Genomic DNA, 14,785 nt, shown 5'->3' with positions numbered 1-14,785 from the left:
CTGGATATGAAATGTTCCACATTGTTGTTGTTCCGTACGTAGTTTAGAGTGTTGTAGTAGACCGAAAGTCTATATCGCATATGCCCGACGACTGGCCGATGAACCTCGGCTGCCAAGGCTGGCGTCACGACAGCATGTTCCCCAGACTGGCGGCGATTGTCCGCTTCTTAACATCTGCATTGATCTGTAGCTTCAGCTTTAGCTGTTTGATGATGACTAACTACCGTCTTCGCGATGGAATACCTACCTAGTCTTCAGCAGGAGTTTGACGAGCTCAAGCCGTCGCTTTTCGGTAAGCCAACTGACCTTAGATGATTGGGCTTAAGAACCTCAACTGATTCAGTTTCACAGAACTCCTCGCTGAGCAACAGCTCTCAGATCTCCTACCTCCTTCACTTCGATATCTCCTTGCGGTCGCTACACATCGCCATCCTCGCTATCTATTACGGATCCTAAACTCATACGACGAAGTCTACGCACTCCTGTCTCTCATTGTCGAGCGATACTATCTCCGTACCTTTGGCGGCTCTTTCACCGAGAACTTCTACTCTCTTAAACGAGAACGAGTCTTACGGACCAAAAATGGCGAGATTCCTCGGGCACAGCTCGGCGCGCCAGGTCCCGTGCGCGAGTCTCTTAAGCTGCGCTCGTCGGACGTGTGGAAGAACCTTTTTGTCATGGTCGGAATCCCCTATCTGAAGCGCAAGCTGGACGAGGGCTACGACATACACGCCGCACCGCAGGCGTCGCTGATCTTGAGCGGCGGGCCGCGATACAATCCCAGCGACGACCTTCCTCCCCGCCCAACAATCCGCCAGCGGCTGTTGTACTACTACAAATGGTTCTTGCGGAACGTCTACCCCTCCGTTAACGCCGCATACTACTTCTCCATCCTAGCCTTCAACCTCGCCTACCTCTTCGACAACACGAAATACTCCTCCCCTTTCCTATGGCTCATCGGCACCCGAATCCGCCGCCTAGGCGCCGCCGATCACCGCGCCATCGCCGCAGTCCTAGACGCCAAACCCAGCGCCAGCGCTGCCTCTGCGCGCTCCCGCCCCGGCTCAGGACTCCTTGGTCTCCTAAGCCCGCAGAATCTCTATCCACAACTCCTCGCCTCGCTGCGCTACTTCCTCCCGACGTCGATCTTCGCGCTGAAGTTCCTCGAATGGTGGCACGCAAGCGACTTCTCGCGCCAACTGGCGCGCAAGGCGACGGAGGTGCTCGATCTGCCTGCCCCCATCGTCAACGGCATGATTCCACCCTCAGAAAGAACCAAGAAAGCAGGCTCGCAGAAGGGCAAGGAACCCACCTCGAAGGATCTCAAGCCCGCGCTCAAAAGCCCCGTCGCCGGATGCAGCCTCCCATCTCGGCTACCTCGTACCTACCTATCTTCACCGTTCCTCTTCCACCCGCGGACTCGGATAGTGCGTCCGCCTGCCCGATTTGCCTCAACACGTTGACGAATCCGACGGCGTGCCAGACCGGCTATGTATTTTGTTATGTTTGCATCTTTCACTGGTTGAATGGGGAGCACCAGCGGCAGTTGGATTTCATGAATGGCGAGAGCGCGGGCGCTGCCTGGGAAGATGAGAGTGAAGACAATGAGGAGGGTGCGAAAGACAATGAGAACGGCCGTGAGGAAAAGAAAGTCAGTCGGGAGGGCAAGTGGGAGAGTGGCAAAGGAAGATGTCCAGTCACAGGACGCAGGGTGCTTGGGGGTACTGAAGGGCTTAGGCGAGTTCTAATCTGATTGTCATGAATCATGTCGAGAAATAGGTGTACTGTGCATCTAGATGAGCTTCCTTTGTCATTATATATATCACATTATATACCAAGTAATCCAACCGACGATTATATCCGCGGAAGGATGTGTCAGGAACCTAAAACTGGGAGAAGCCCGCTAGACTAATTGCTGTCATTCTGTAGACAGCCCTAATAATACTTGCGACAGGGGTATATATGATTACTGGACGATGTACGGCTTCGCGCCCTCCCCAAAGATCAGATGCGGTCTCTCCGCTGCGATCTTCAAAATAGTCTGCGCAAAGACCGAGTTGGCCCAAGCAAACCAGGGACGGGTATATTCTTTGATATTGTTGACGTTGATAGATTCGTGCACGAGACCCAACAGACTCGAATTACGGACAAGGTTGATGCATTCGGTGATCTCGGCTTCAGAGTCGCTTGTCATCGCTTGGACAAGGAGTGACATTGGCCAAGCGTTCTGCAAACCGACTACATGCAGATCATGGTTAGCGTCTCCTTTGTTCATGGAAGGGTTAATAGAAGGTGATGGGATGAGCTTACTGTGAGGTCCACCGATGCCATGGAACCCGGAGCCTGTTAGATAATACGGGTTGCCGGTCTTGTCAAGAATCATCTTGCGGGTGTTGCGATAGATGTGATCTTTCTCATCAACGTAGCCGAGCAGAGGCAGCGAAAGCAGGGACGGGATGTTGGCATCGTCCATGAGGATCCGTGAGCCATAGCCGTCCACTTCGAAAGCAAAGACATCGCCGTACTTTGAGTGGTGGACGACCCCATGCTCTTTGACAGCGTGATCAAGCTCCTCACCTCGCTGCCGAAGTTTCCTGACCAGGTCCGCACTCCCTCCTGCCGCTTTGATCACATCCGCGGTTCTCTTCAGCTGGACAGACATCATCGCATTAGGCGGGATGAAGTACCCGAGAATAGTAGCGTCGTCACTGGGGCGAAATGCGCTGCGAATGAGACCCGTGCCATTATTCAATGGATTGCCAACGCCCGCCAGGCTCAAAGTTTCAGTACCCGCGGTGGTTGTGCGCTGGAACGTGTACTGGTTGGTGACGAATTGGCCCTGTTCGTTGAACGTCGGCTGTGACTGCGCATCCAAAACGCTGAGAAGGGTGTTCAGAGCCATGTACCAACGGTCCGTGAGGAATTCCGTTGATCCCGTGTTTTCGAAGAACTGGGTGCCCAGCGCCAGGAAATGTGCCAATGAATCGAGCTCGTACTTGCATTCGAACACAACAGAAGGCTCATATGCCGGATGGACCTTGTCGTCCTGCCCATTCGGTGTCGGCTTAAGGCCACTGGGCGGAGGGGGTTGAAAGGCATTGCAGTATGGCGACTGAATGACAAACTCAGCCTGGGTGTTAATGGCACCCAAAATGAGGTTGTGGAGGGCTTTGTCCTTTTTGGCTAGAGCCTGGTAACCTGACAATTGGTTGGTGGAGTCGCGAAGCCATTCTGCATTGATATCGCCGGTCACAATGAAGCTCTGTGGTCCTTGCCATTGAGCACCATCCTTCTTAATCTTCTTGGGCGTCGTTGAGCCATCGGTGTGCCATCTGATGGTCGTGTCCAAAGTGTTGGGAAACGCATTTCGAAACAATTGAGCTAAATCCTTATCCACCATACGAGACGTCACATCGTCAATCACTTTCTCCACCTCTGGAGATGAAAAGGTGCGACATTCCGTCGCTGGCCGTTGGAAGGGTAGGTTCAATGGACCACCACTGTACGGAGGACTGTATTAACGCGAGAAGATTTGAATTAGCTCTTGGTCAGTCAAATCGCGTAGAGATACAGAGGCGTGGCGACATACTGCGGTACAGTCGAGTATGAGACATAATCAGGACAAGCTCGCCGCAGAATCGCGGGTTCGTCTCGAAGCCCTGCGGTGTCGCTGACTTGAAGACCAACCGTCAAGGCGAGGAAAAGGGCCGACGAACGAGTCATAGCCGGCTGAATGCTCTCTGACTGACCTCGTCTCAACGCTGAGAATGTGAAGTTATTTCGAAGGGGTGAAAGTGATCTCGACGATTCAAGGATTCAATAGTGTCGCTTGGCGATTGTTTATCAACAGTCGTGTCCGCGCATGCCAGACGGGGAAGTGATGGACACAAATAGTCGAACGCGGACATGCGCTTCGAACCGGTTCAAAACCCAATGCTCTCCCAATGTCCTCATATCCTTTATATTCGCCCGGGATTTAACCGAAGTCTCCGAGTCCCACGGTAGCATCGCAAAGGATTGTTGCAATTCAAAGATAATGGAACCGTTCAGAATCGCTATTTGTTCATCCCCGCTCAGGATGCGGAGATCGTCATAATATGCGGGGGGAGCCAATAAGCCGGTAAATACCCATGTCGCTGCGAGATGCTTCTGTGGACTCGCAGTACTACAAGAAAGACATTCGACATAATTTACACGTGCAGTGACTACCTAGACTCTAGGGCATGGCTAAAGCAGCTTCTGTTTCTGATTTTACATCATCGACTACTTTACTTCTTGGAGAAAAACGACATGATGTTGCCTTGACCGGCCTTTCCTCCGGCCTTGCCTTTGGGCGCACTCAAGGCTGGCTTTTTCTTAGGCGGTGGTGCAGGTTCATCCTCCGAGAATGACTCCCATGACGGCTCTTCTACGGTCACTGGTGAGAAAAGGCCGGTTAGCGGGGTTTAGAGTGTCATCAGATGCAGCGCACGGAGGTTCTCACCAAGGTAGCCTTCCTCGTCCTTGACGGTCTTCTTTTTCATGACCTTGCGCCTACCTCTTCGGCGGCCTCCTGACACTGTTATCTCTTCCCTGGGTTCCTCCTTGGGCGGTGGCTGGTCGATGGTTTTTTCTTCCTCTGCGGGAGTTTCTGGAACATCTGCCATCTCCTCATCTTCATGTTCACACGAGTTAGTACCCATCAGTTGTAGTGTCGTATGAAAAATAAAGCCAATTAGCGTACCGTCGTCATCCTCATCCTCCATCATCTTCCTGAGCCTCTCTTCTCGTTCTTTTCTTGTCTCACGATTGTTGGCCGTCGATGACTTCCCAGAGTCAGGGAAGAGCTCTTCGGGTTCCTCCTCATCGGAGGCATCCCCCAGAACCACTGCTATCTATTAGTCCTTGCATCGATAGCTGGAAGTGCATAATGTTGGGCTTACCATCTTCTGTACCGCTAGGCGCGGCCTGGATTTACTCAGCAGCTGTGATTTTGCAACACGAAGTTGGGCTGGGATGCACTTACCGATTCGGCACCAGAAACAGCAGGGGTTGCCAATCCTTCTTTTTTTTGTTTTGGTTTGGCCTTCGCAAAAGAGCTGAAAAGGTCGCTCTTCTCCCTCTTCAACGGCGCAGTCTTTTCACTAGGTTTGACCGATGGTTTCTCTTCAGCCTTTGTTTGAGTTGTAGATGCTGCTTCTTCGGTCTTCTTGTTCTCCGACTTCACTTTTTGTGTCGCTTCGTCCTGTGACGGCCGTTTCGAGGGAGCCGCGCTCTTCGGGGCCGGGGTGGGCGCTGGTGCAGGGGGCCGCACGCCTGTTCTCCTCTGCGGGACAAGAAGTCAGGCGGTATGTCCTTAAGATCAATGGCCACAGAATTTCAGGAAAGATACCTTGACGTTCTTGTTTTGAATCATTCCCCAATGCTTTCCGTATTCTAAAGGATCTTCAAGAGCGTGAGCGGCCAGCATCTCTCGATGGACGTCGGTGAGCACGTTGAGATCCTGTAAAACCGTGGGCTGTAAGCTATATATGTGCATTGATGATATTGACTCAAAGGTCGATTTTGCGTCTATATTGAATTAGTGACAAGCCATGTCCGCTTAGACGCAAGCACTTGCCATCTAGATCTTCTTCGCGCGCGAGAATTATCGAGGTCGTTGGCACCTCGTCGGCAGTCGCATCCTGATTTGGCATCGAGCTAGGCAGATAGGGGCTGCTTTGCATGATATTGTCTCCGTCGTCATGGTTCTCAGCATGAACACCGTTTGAATCCTTCTGTTGTGGTTTCTGAATCCCGGTAATAACGTAGGTCGCATTCACACTCTGCGGCTTCTTCTTATTCTCGGTATGGTGAAAGTCATATAGCATTCTGGAAGTGTTAACCATTCCGTATTAATCGATGAGGTCGTAGATAGACGAACTGCTTGGCCAAATTGCAATGGACCTTGAGAGCTCGACCTAATGAGCGATAGGTAACCTGAATCGATTAAGTTCCCCAGAGCTCAAAGCACAACTTGGGTCTCACATACTGTACGACGCTCATTGAGGACATTCTCTGCGAGGTATTTCCGGTAATCGGCCACCGCCATCTTCGCTCTTGCAGCTATTTGCGCTTCTGTAGCTTGTATCTTTGCGGATAGAAGCTCCGATCATTTACGGTCCTTCTTCGAGCGACGCGTGTTGAACCACTTTACGCGTATCAGTCAGCCGGTCTTGGCGCTGCGCCGCTGATAGCAGTAGCCATTAGTCTCGACTTCCTTTTTCAGCCTCGACGATCATACAAACATCGTCTTTCTCCCACGCCATAAGGCGCGGCAGCTTACTCCGATTCAATGGAGCAGACATTTGACCTTCCCGACTCCACAGACTGGTTGAACACGCCGTTGTCACTCGTGTCGCCCTTGGAATCCTCTCTCCGCTGTCAAGTCTGCAAGGACTTTTTCGACAACCCCGTCATCACCTCGTGCAGCCATACGTTCTGTTCGTTATGTATACGACGATGCCTAAGTACTGAGGGTAAATGTCCGGCCTGTCGGAGCTCGGATCAGGAGCTCAAGCTGCGGCGTAATTGGGCGGTCCAGGAGTTGGTGGAGGCTTTCCAAAATGCTCGTCCGAGCATGCTCGAGCTTGCAAGGAAGGCCGCTAAATCGCGTCTGGATGGGGAGTATGCTACGGGTCAACCTGCGGCGAAGAAGCGTAAGGTAGATCAGGAGGATGGTCCGGATGCGTCTGGGTCTGACGGGATACGGACAAGGTCGCAGAGCAGAAGAGGGAACAGCCAAGCTGAGCCTGTTGTGGTGGATGCGATCGAAGACGACCAGGACGAGGAATATGTCCCGGGTATGTTATTATACACTACTTAACCAAGTCCCGCTCGGGGTTGGAGAAGCCATGGCGTCTAATATGAGCATATCTAGAGGACGGTCTGGTCGCATGCCCTATTTGTGGCCGGAGAATGAAAAATGAAGCAGTTTTCCAACACTTGGATATTTGCACTGGGGACCCAGCTCCTATAAAACAAGCATCCTTCGGGTAAGATGTCTCTTAGAATGGAATATACGATGCAAAGTATCTGACTCCTGTTCTATCCAGGTCTCTGCAGCCCATGTCCCCAGCCTCGCGCAAGTCAAAAGATGTCACAGACAAACCACCAGAACGGCTCCCTACCATAAACTATAGTCTGCTGAAGGATAATGTTCTCCGCAAGAAGCTCAAAGACTTGGGCATACCCAACTGGGGCCCGCGGCCCCTTCTGCAAAGACGTCACACGGAGTGGATGAATCTATGGAATGCGAACTGCGACTCGAAAGCGCCCAAGTCCAAACGAGAATTGTTGCACGAATTGGCTGTATGGGAGCGCACGCAGGGCGGACATGCTGCTCCATCATCGGAATCTAGCAACACAGTTATGCGCAAGGACTTTGATGCGGCAGCGTGGTCAAATAACCATGGTGACGAGTTCAAGCGGCTGATTGCGAATGCACGGACGAGAAAAGACGCCGTGATTCGCACAACAATACCTCAGGCGGCTCCAGCTCAAGATGGTATCTCCATGGCTTCGGCACCCGAGCAGTCGACAGAAACGTCAACACCACCAGAAGTTGCAGAGAGGTTGCAAACACAGACAGTACCTGAAGGCACTTCAGTTGCAACTATTGCCGGGAATGAAACTCAGACGATACAGACCCCTAGTATAACGCAGGTAGTCAGTTCTTCTCCAGAGTAGTTTACAGGACGGCCTTGTGCACACAGACCGCCCCTGAAGAAGCTGCGAAGACACTGTAGCACCAAAACTATGTCTTTGACATGAGGGATGGGTGCCCCAGATCTCACTGAGCCGTGGCCCCGGTACTTTCCTCAACCGACATGTGCGACAGCCTTTCAATACTTTCCTCGAGCGCCGAATCTACGCTCTGCTCCGACGCGGCTGGGTGTGCAGCCTCTTTGGCTTTCTGTTCGAGTTCGTCAAGCTCAGCGAGCTTCTTGCGAGTCTCTTCTGCCTCCTTTTCTTCCACCGCTTGTCGCTCCCTATTCTCCAGTTCTTCAAGCTCGTCATCCAACTCTGTCTCGTCGATCTGCGGCGCAACCTCATTCATGATGTTGCCGATTTCGTCCACCTTGGACATCTCTTCACGCAGCTCCTCAACAACGTCCTCAACCCTCTCGACGCCGCCAATCTGAGTATGCAGTCCGCGAAGAACACCCGTGCTCGCTTCCATCACTCGGACGTATTCAACCTGGTCCGCGGCATTTTCGATCTTTGAATAGACTTCTTCGAGCTGCGTCAGAGTTTCCAGTCTTTGCTTAAGATTATGCTCGGCCAGCTTCTTGGAGCGTACCGCTGCCAATGCCGAGACACGATTTTTCTTCTGAACAGCGACTTTTGCGGTCAAGTTCAGCTCCTCAATCTTGCTCTCCAGACGGTCGACTTGTTTTGTCATAGTTGACATGAGTGATTTGATAGAGGCAATGGTAGTGTCTTGGTCGGTGATCTCGCGCGGCGAGTCGTTCGAGGGTCTGAACCTGATGGTCTGGTTCGCATCAGTATGTGCCCATTCCGTATGTGCACGGATCACAGATCACAACCTACCTTGCCGTCATATGCGATGGCCCCTATATCACGGGATAGATAAAGTAACAAGACATCGAAATCAGAGCTTGAAAGCCCACTGTTCTCGTTAAGAACTGTTGCGAACTCTTCTGTAAAACGTTCTTTGGAGTAGACGAGATCCATCTTTGATTGACTGCCCCCAAGAGTCTGCTTCACTACCCGATTTGCTGCCTCCTGTAGAATTCGATCAGGGCCTGTTCGCCGAAACCGCGAGAGAGCCATACCTTTAGGTTTTCTACCAATACCAGCTCCTGGACCTGTAATCGAGCGGAAGTCTCTGGCGTGTCACTCCCAATCACAAAACCTCTCAACTGCTTCATCCCCCATGTCATTACATTCCATGGGCTCAATGCCCCAGGGTTGATAATCCTCCATTGCCTTTGCTGCAAGCTGAGCGCACTGGCTCTGAAAACCTGCAATGGGACCATAGTATGCTTCCGAATCGCTTCATCCTGTGCGCGGAACCAGGATACTTAGCAAGCACAAACCTTCAAAGAGATCTGGGACATACCAGCACCGCACCAAGCGCCACCGGCCGACCATACTCGGGTATCTCTAGGGCTCGTAACAGTGAATCGTCCGTCCTCAGTATCAGATGGTCGCTTTGGACCGCAGCAGCGGTCATTGAGGTCGATTCGCGAGAAGGGGAAGTTGTTACATAGCCACGCCTTGCGGCCCTCGTCAGGGCTTGTTCCCACGCGGCAACGTTTACTGCATAACCGTCGGGGTTTGTCTTCTTCTGTAAGGTGAAGTCGGAGTAAAGCGACGGCAAGCGGTTTCTGAAACAAGGTAGTCAGCTTCACCTTTTCGGGTAATCTCTATTTAGAGATGGAACTGGTAGCGGACCTTTTGAAGGAGTCTTCTTGTGTGAGGATGCAATTCAGAAGGTCGCTCATGTTGCTTGAGCTATAACTTCTCCAAATTGTGGTCTTCTGAGTTGTCCGCTTTTGATCCTTGTATATACTTCTCTGCTTTGCTTGCGAATGTGTTGTGCAATATGGGAATTAAGACACAATGTTAAATTACAGAATCGTCATGCTCGATCTCAGCAAGCTGGTAGTTAGCGGGTTGATCTAGACTTGCTGATATCAACAGACAAACCACCCGCACTTCTGAACGTTGCCGAGGAGCGCTCTATCGATAAGATAACATCACGTGATTGTACATGCCTTTGTCTGCTCTACTGTTCTATTGGATGAGAGGAATAGATCATTTCTGATTGAATTAAGGTGGTTGCCCAGATTCTATAGCTACCATATGTCATAATATACGCCATGTGTGGCTCGCTTCACGCATCTTAAGCTCGTTCAAAATCGTCATTCGCTGGAGTTTCATTATTCCCCGTCATCGGCGCAGTAAGGCCGCCTGAATCCAGAGGGTTGCCGATCAAAGACTTCCGATTCTGGCGCTTGTCCAGCTTTTCGCTTGTTTCCTCAGGTTCCAGCTGCTCAGTCGCAGATACTTCCTCCTGAGGGCCTAAGCCTCGAGTACCAAGATATTCGACTTTCACCGTATGTCGTAGATTATCAACGAATGATTGCATCTCTGGCATGGGAAATACTCCGTCGCTGTCAAGCACGTCAGCGTACAGGCGTTCCGCTTCCTCAAGGCAAGAAGACGCCAGAGTTGGCTTTCCAACCCTGAGCCAGAGGTCAGCTGCAAGGACGCTCCACATCCCAGCCTTCCTGCGACGGCCGCCCCATTTCACACCAGTCAGTGGCGGCCTAGAAGCATAACACGCCGAGATTCTTTCGCTGAAAAGGATCTGCCCTATCCCGCCGACTAAGCCTAGGTCCATGGCCCGCATGGCCCATTTAGCCGCGCTTTCAGTTGCAAACCCGCCACGAGACTTCAGCAGTTCCATAGCTAAGCATAAACAACGCAGAGCATTGGGTGCATCAGAGCACCTCGTGAGGTAGGAATAGCAAGCCGTTTCCAACATCTGATCGATGGATTCGAGTTTGGGTTTTGCTGGCATGGCCATTGGGTTCAGCAGCGTGCTCACTGCGCACATCTCATGAGCACCGGCATGATATCTCCAAGCCTTATCGTTGGTATAGTCGGAACGTAGGAGCTCATAGGTGGACGCTGATAGCTTCCAGTCACGAAGCATGAAAGCAAAGTCAGCCATCTTTCGCAATATCGCTTCAGGCGCGTCCGGCTTGTAGAATCCGCGCGCAAAATCATAGTTCCCACCACCGGAGCCATTACTGCCAGATCGCGAGCTAGAACCAAACCCTGCCCATTTCCGCGACATCGACATGAAACGGCCACTAATACCGCGCCTTCGAGATGCCACCTGATCATTCCAAACGGCAACTCTATTTTCCATGTACGGAATGATTGACTGAGCGACTAACTCCCGAACGAAAACCCTGATGGCCATCGCGTCCGAATCAAAGAGGTATGGGCGATATTCGGTGTCAAGCTCAACAAGCGGTTCTGGTATCGATTAGATATCTTGACTGAAGGGAGTACGTGACAAATGACATACCGTCCTGGCTTGCTAGATGCTCCGACGGTGAGAGCCATTCGCACTGAGGGACTGGAGCGCTGTCGTCATCCGTCACAACACACTGCATGCTGCGTAGCCTTAGTAGATGACAGTGCAGCCCAAAATGCCGCTTCATCTGATCATAGAGCTTGGTTGACTCGGCGATGTCATCCCGGTCCTCGTCGTGAACGAGCACATAGTAACGAAGATACTCTGGATGCACCCACTCTGGTAACCTCCGGTCTCCATTGCTTGTATCTGCATACAACTGACGAAGAGTTTCTAACGGAGCCGTATTGCGTGAGCTAATGACAATCACACTGGCTACGGGATGGCGGAAAGTCTCGTGCGGTGCTGCCGACGCTGTTGACAAAAGCTGACGCAGGTAGAACTTGTATAACGGCGAAGTCGCAAGGGAATTCGCCAGGTCTTTCGGGCGCAGGGGAGCGCCCAATAATTCATCTGCCGCATCAAGTTGTCGGTCCAAAACTTCCTCTAGCTGTGCCAGAGAGTTCTGTCCAGTATCGGGGCCTGCGGCAAACTGCTGGCGACCTCCCAGATCCACAAAGCGCACTCCGTAATCCTCCCATCCACGACTCGATCCAACGCTATCCCGAATAACGACTTTTCCAGGGATGCTTTCTCCAAATGGCCGGATCAACTCCCAGAAGCCGCCTTTGAAGCCTTTCTCCCGCACCAGATCATCGGTATCCACGGACGCATAAACTCCGACAGTAGGAGAAAAGGACCGTATGATTAGTGATCGAATATCTTCCGTACCATCAACATGTCCTTCCAACGGTGAGCCCAGAGACGACCTGGCTAGCTGCGGAGTTGACGATCTAAGTGGCCGACCGTGGGGTGACGCAGAACGGATCGGAAGCTCTGAGGTAGTAGCGGAGAGAGGAGGCGTCGGTGATAATCCTCTCCTAGCTTCAAGGGAATCTGGATCTATTGACGAGGAAGAATCACGACGCTGGTCTGGATATCTTGTCTTTGTTGTGATACGCGGCACGCCGGGCGAAAAGGACGGCGGAGGTTTGACCGGAGAAGCATCTCCGGGCGATGTCATGGACATCGGATTGTTTCTAAATCAGAATAAAGAAAGATGAAGGAGACTCTAGAGCCCATGGACCGACAAGTGAGGGCGCAGAGAGGGCGTCGAAGAAGGATAGACTGGAGAACCAAGTAGAACCCCTAAGGCAGATACCTAATGACAAGTGGATTGGAAGATAAGATGGGATGGCCCATGTCAGTCTGGCGAAAACGTGGTACAACTGAGGAGGGCAGACAAAGGGACAGGAACATCTGCTTCTCGTCCAATGGCTGATAATTACTCGGAGTATGAATTCAATAATTCTTATGCAGTGCAGTAAAACAATATGCCCCCGGAGATTTATTTATCTGATGTAGCCTTCCAAATCCAGTTTACACTATGAGATGTTATGGTCGCCATCGACTTGGGCGAAGGCGGTAGTGGTGATCTTCACAATACAACATCCTGGGGAATGATTCATGCATGACTCCTACGCATTTCTGTTGAGTCACACGTCCTGTTCACTCATGACAGTAGTATAATACTCGTTGCATGGCTTGTGTTGATGTCGAATACCCCAGCTCTGCGCTTCCTGTTTGAACGTCATTCTTTATTGCGCCCATCTCTCTTTTTGCTTCCTACTCCAACCAGATCGGCAAGTGTGACCCGGCGACATTTGAGGTACTGCGCACCAGCCGCGTATCCTACGTCTTTATCAGGAACCTTTGGGCTGAACACTGTCGGTCCTTCTATGCGCCATCAAGAAAGTTCGAGCCTGTCCCCAGGAAGAGCACCCAAGAGAAGACGCATATCCGCGACTGCCCCGCACGAGGGTACCTCCGAGACAATGGCGACGGTGGCGCAAACTTCCTCCCTGACACCTCAGCCGCTGGCCACGATACAGCTTACACCCCTCGAGAACACGTTAAAAGAACTCCTCCTCGATGTCGCCAAGTACGTACGAGAACGAGCAATCGCTGCCGGCGCGAGCGAAGCGGATACCCCACACATGGTGCTTCGATTCACAGGAGGATGGGTGAGGGACAAGCTGCTTGGAGTCGACAGTCATGATATCGATGTAGGAATCAGCTCCATGACTGGTTACCAGTTTGGCATGGCGCTCAAAGATTATCTTGACATTCCTGAAAACTTGGAAAAATACAAGCGCAACCACCCTAATGGAGAGATGAAGGAGGCTATCGTCAGCCTGCACAAAATTGAAGCAAATCCGGAGAAGTCCAAACACCTGGAAACCGTAACAACCAAGATCTTCGGCTTGGATATCGATCTAGTTAATCTTCGAAAGGAAACGTACACGGATGATAGCCGGAACCCGCAGATGGAGTTCGGCACCGCTGAAGAAGATGCTTTGCGTCGCGATGCAACGATTAATGCTCTTTTCTACAATTTGAACGAATCCAAGGTGGAAGACTTGACTAGACGGGGATTTTCAGACATGAGGGGCAAAATTATTCGAACTCCATTAGAGCCATACCAGACCTTCAAAGACGACCCTTTACGTGTGCTACGACTGATACGGTTCGCCAGCCGCCTGGGCTATCAAATCGATCCAAACACTGAAAGGGCGATGCAGAACAGTGATATAAGTGCGGCACTAAAACTGAAGATCAGTAGGGAACGCGTGGGGACAGAGTTGGAGAAGATGCTCAAAGGTCTGCAATATCCAGTTAGGTTAGAAACAGAGCCGCATGTTAACTTTGCATCAGGACCGGATCCTCGAGGCGCGCTGCGATTCATTGATCGACTTGGACTGTACCATACTATCTTCGCCAATCACCAAGACGATGTCAGCGCTGATACATCCTCTTGGTCGCTAGCCTACAACGCTTTGGAATCCCTGCTGCATCCCGAGGGGCCATCAAAGACCACAGTCGAGAAAGTGCGCGACTTCCTCAGGCGTAGCCCACTCGAGTCGTATCATGCATGGATGATTGCCGCATTAGCACCCTGGTCTAGCGTGCCACCGCGCGTAGCAAAAGGCCCGAAAGCGAAACCCTTTCCCCCTCGAGCGGCAGAGGTGGCAAGAGACAGCCTGCGTTCTGATAATAAGATGATCAGTGTACTCGGTGATGCGGCTGCCAGTTGGAAGTCCATTATTGACGTCAAGTCTTCGCTCCTGGAGGGCCGCATGAACAGAACAGCTCCCGAAGTACGGCAACAAATCGGCTTGTACATCAAGAGCTGGAAGAAGGATTGGAGACTCTGCATACTATTGGCTATCCTGCAGGAGATCATGAGAGGAGGACAGCTCCTACCAGGTGAGAAACACATCCAAATGACTCCCGATACTTTTGATCGAATTCGAGGCACTGACTTGTGCTCGACTGGCAGTGATCCAAGAATATGACAGATTTATATCATACATTATTCAGAACGACCTGCAAGGCGTGTGTGAAATGAAGCCTATCGTGAATGGGGCGGAAATTATGAAGGCTCTAGAGGCAAAGAATGGGCCTTGGATGAGCAAAGCATTGGATATGGTGTTTAAGTGGCAGCTTCTACACCCTGAAATTACGGAGAAGGAAAAGGCCCTCAAATATTTGATAGATAGAAAGGATGAGTTAGGTCTGTAGTTGTTGCTGAGAGCCATAGAAAAGAACATATTATTGCTATTTGCTCCCAAGAACCATGACATGGCCACT

The 14,785-nt window shown here is 51.5% G+C and overlaps 7 protein-coding genes across 7 annotated transcripts; 3 read left to right on the top strand and 4 right to left on the bottom strand.

The window, feature by feature from the left end:
- The first annotated feature begins 184 nt into the window (after positions 1–184).
- Positions 185–1,889, top strand: pex12 (ubiquitin-protein ligase peroxin 12). The gene is made up of 3 exons (XM_024826431.1): positions 185–292; positions 352–1,244; positions 1,343–1,889. Exons 1-3 carry the CDS (start codon positions 235–237, stop codon positions 1,751–1,753), a joined length of 1,362 nt encoding a protein of 453 aa, XP_024688142.1. The 5' UTR covers positions 185–234; the 3' UTR covers positions 1,754–1,889.
- P174DRAFT_383316 (glycoside hydrolase family 125 protein) lies at positions 1,810–4,000 on the bottom strand. Its single transcript, XM_024823156.1, has 3 exons — positions 3,590–4,000; positions 2,311–3,512; positions 1,810–2,238 (listed from the first exon to the last, which is right to left on the bottom strand). The coding sequence occupies exons 1-3, from the start codon at positions 3,721–3,723 to the stop codon at positions 1,967–1,969; spliced, it is 1,608 nt and encodes a 535-aa protein (XP_024688141.1). The 5' UTR covers positions 3,724–4,000; the 3' UTR covers positions 1,810–1,966.
- Positions 4,001–4,244: 244 nt separating this feature from the next.
- On the bottom strand, positions 4,245–6,161 carry P174DRAFT_437991 (uncharacterized protein). The gene is made up of 9 exons (XM_024826430.1): positions 6,011–6,161; positions 5,903–5,958; positions 5,600–5,850; positions 5,372–5,550; positions 5,006–5,305; positions 4,923–4,947; positions 4,724–4,867; positions 4,484–4,654; positions 4,245–4,417 (listed from the first exon to the last, which is right to left on the bottom strand). The coding sequence occupies exons 1-9, from the start codon at positions 6,068–6,070 to the stop codon at positions 4,269–4,271; spliced, it is 1,335 nt and encodes a 444-aa protein (XP_024688140.1). The 5' UTR covers positions 6,071–6,161; the 3' UTR covers positions 4,245–4,268.
- Positions 6,162–6,313: 152 nt separating this feature from the next.
- Positions 6,314–7,707, top strand: rad18 (E3 ubiquitin-protein ligase RAD18; the record flags this gene model as incomplete). The annotated part of the gene is made up of 3 exons (XM_024829485.1): positions 6,314–6,821; positions 6,899–7,013; positions 7,074–7,707. 3 exons carry the CDS (start codon positions 6,314–6,316, stop codon positions 7,705–7,707), a joined length of 1,257 nt encoding a protein of 418 aa, XP_024688139.1.
- A 103-nt stretch (positions 7,708–7,810) lies between these two features.
- P174DRAFT_361385 (putative vacuolar sorting protein SNF7 family protein) lies at positions 7,811–9,488 on the bottom strand (the record flags this gene model as incomplete). Its single annotated transcript, XM_024821778.1, has 5 exons — positions 7,811–8,512; positions 8,572–8,766; positions 8,817–9,044; positions 9,104–9,371; positions 9,439–9,488. The coding sequence occupies 5 exons, from the start codon at positions 9,486–9,488 to the stop codon at positions 7,811–7,813; spliced, it is 1,443 nt and encodes a 480-aa protein (XP_024688138.1).
- Positions 9,489–9,803: 315 nt separating this feature from the next.
- P174DRAFT_437987 (TRAPP III-specific subunit 85 family protein) lies at positions 9,804–12,472 on the bottom strand. Its single transcript, XM_024826429.1, has 2 exons — positions 11,087–12,472; positions 9,804–11,034 (listed from the first exon to the last, which is right to left on the bottom strand). The coding sequence occupies exons 1-2, from the start codon at positions 12,162–12,164 to the stop codon at positions 9,890–9,892; spliced, it is 2,223 nt and encodes a 740-aa protein (XP_024688137.1). The 5' UTR covers positions 12,165–12,472; the 3' UTR covers positions 9,804–9,889.
- A 113-nt stretch (positions 12,473–12,585) lies between these two features.
- On the top strand, positions 12,586–14,763 carry P174DRAFT_383299 (tRNA adenylyltransferase). The gene is made up of 3 exons (XM_024823155.1): positions 12,586–13,795; positions 13,850–14,401; positions 14,475–14,763. The coding sequence occupies exons 1-3, from the start codon at positions 12,688–12,690 to the stop codon at positions 14,714–14,716; spliced, it is 1,902 nt and encodes a 633-aa protein (XP_024688136.1). The 5' UTR covers positions 12,586–12,687; the 3' UTR covers positions 14,717–14,763.
- The last annotated feature ends 22 nt before the right edge of the window (positions 14,764–14,785 follow it).

Source organism: Aspergillus novofumigatus (genome assembly GCF_002847465.1).
Source record: "Aspergillus novofumigatus IBT 16806 chromosome Unknown P174scaffold_1, whole genome shotgun sequence".
Classification (NCBI taxonomy): Eukaryota; Fungi; Ascomycota; class Eurotiomycetes; order Eurotiales; family Aspergillaceae; genus Aspergillus; species Aspergillus novofumigatus.
Note: the sequence above shows the minus strand (reverse complement) of the source record. Positions and strands in the feature narration are given on the sequence as shown.

Excerpts from the sequence above, each read along its gene's own strand:
- pex12 (XM_024826431.1), top strand. The coding sequence starts at position 235 with ATGGAATACCTACCTAGTCTTCAGCAGGAGTTTGACGAGCTCAAGCCG. Across the intron at positions 293-351 it reads GCTCAAGCCGTCGCTTTTCG|AACTCCTCGCTGAGCAACAG; the intron begins GTAAGCCAACTG and ends TCAGTTTCACAG. Across the intron at positions 1,245-1,342 it reads TCGATCTGCCTGCCCCCATC|CCCCGTCGCCGGATGCAGCC; the intron begins GTCAACGGCATG and ends CGCGCTCAAAAG.
- P174DRAFT_383299 (XM_024823155.1), top strand. The coding sequence starts at position 12,688 with ATGTCGAATACCCCAGCTCTGCGCTTCCTGTTTGAACGTCATTCTTTA. Across the intron at positions 13,796-13,849 it reads GTTGGAGAAGATGCTCAAAG|GACCGGATCCTCGAGGCGCG; the intron begins GTCTGCAATATC and ends ACTTTGCATCAG. Across the intron at positions 14,402-14,474 it reads AGGAGGACAGCTCCTACCAG|TGATCCAAGAATATGACAGA; the intron begins GTGAGAAACACA and ends CTCGACTGGCAG.
- P174DRAFT_437987 (XM_024826429.1), bottom strand. The coding sequence starts at position 12,164 with ATGTCCATGACATCGCCCGGAGATGCTTCTCCGGTCAAACCTCCGCCG. Across the intron at positions 11,035-11,086 it reads GCATCTAGCAAGCCAGGACG|AACCGCTTGTTGAGCTTGAC; the intron begins GTATGTCATTTG and ends AATCGATACCAG.
- P174DRAFT_437991 (XM_024826430.1), bottom strand. The coding sequence starts at position 6,070 with ATGGCGGTGGCCGATTACCGGAAATACCTCGCAGAGAATGTCCTCAAT. Across the intron at positions 5,851-5,902 it reads CATTGCAATTTGGCCAAGCA|AATGCTATATGACTTTCACC; the intron begins GTTCGTCTATCT and ends TAACACTTCCAG. Across the intron at positions 5,551-5,599 it reads GCGCGAAGAAGATCTAGATG|ACGCAAAATCGACCTTTGAG; the intron begins GCAAGTGCTTGC and ends AATTCAATATAG.
- P174DRAFT_383316 (XM_024823156.1), bottom strand. The coding sequence starts at position 3,723 with ATGACTCGTTCGTCGGCCCTTTTCCTCGCCTTGACGGTTGGTCTTCAA. Across the intron at positions 3,513-3,589 it reads TCATACTCGACTGTACCGCA|TCCTCCGTACAGTGGTGGTC; the intron begins GTATGTCGCCAC and ends GCGTTAATACAG. Across the intron at positions 2,239-2,310 it reads TGGCATCGGTGGACCTCACA|TCGGTTTGCAGAACGCTTGG; the intron begins GTAAGCTCATCC and ends ATCTGCATGTAG.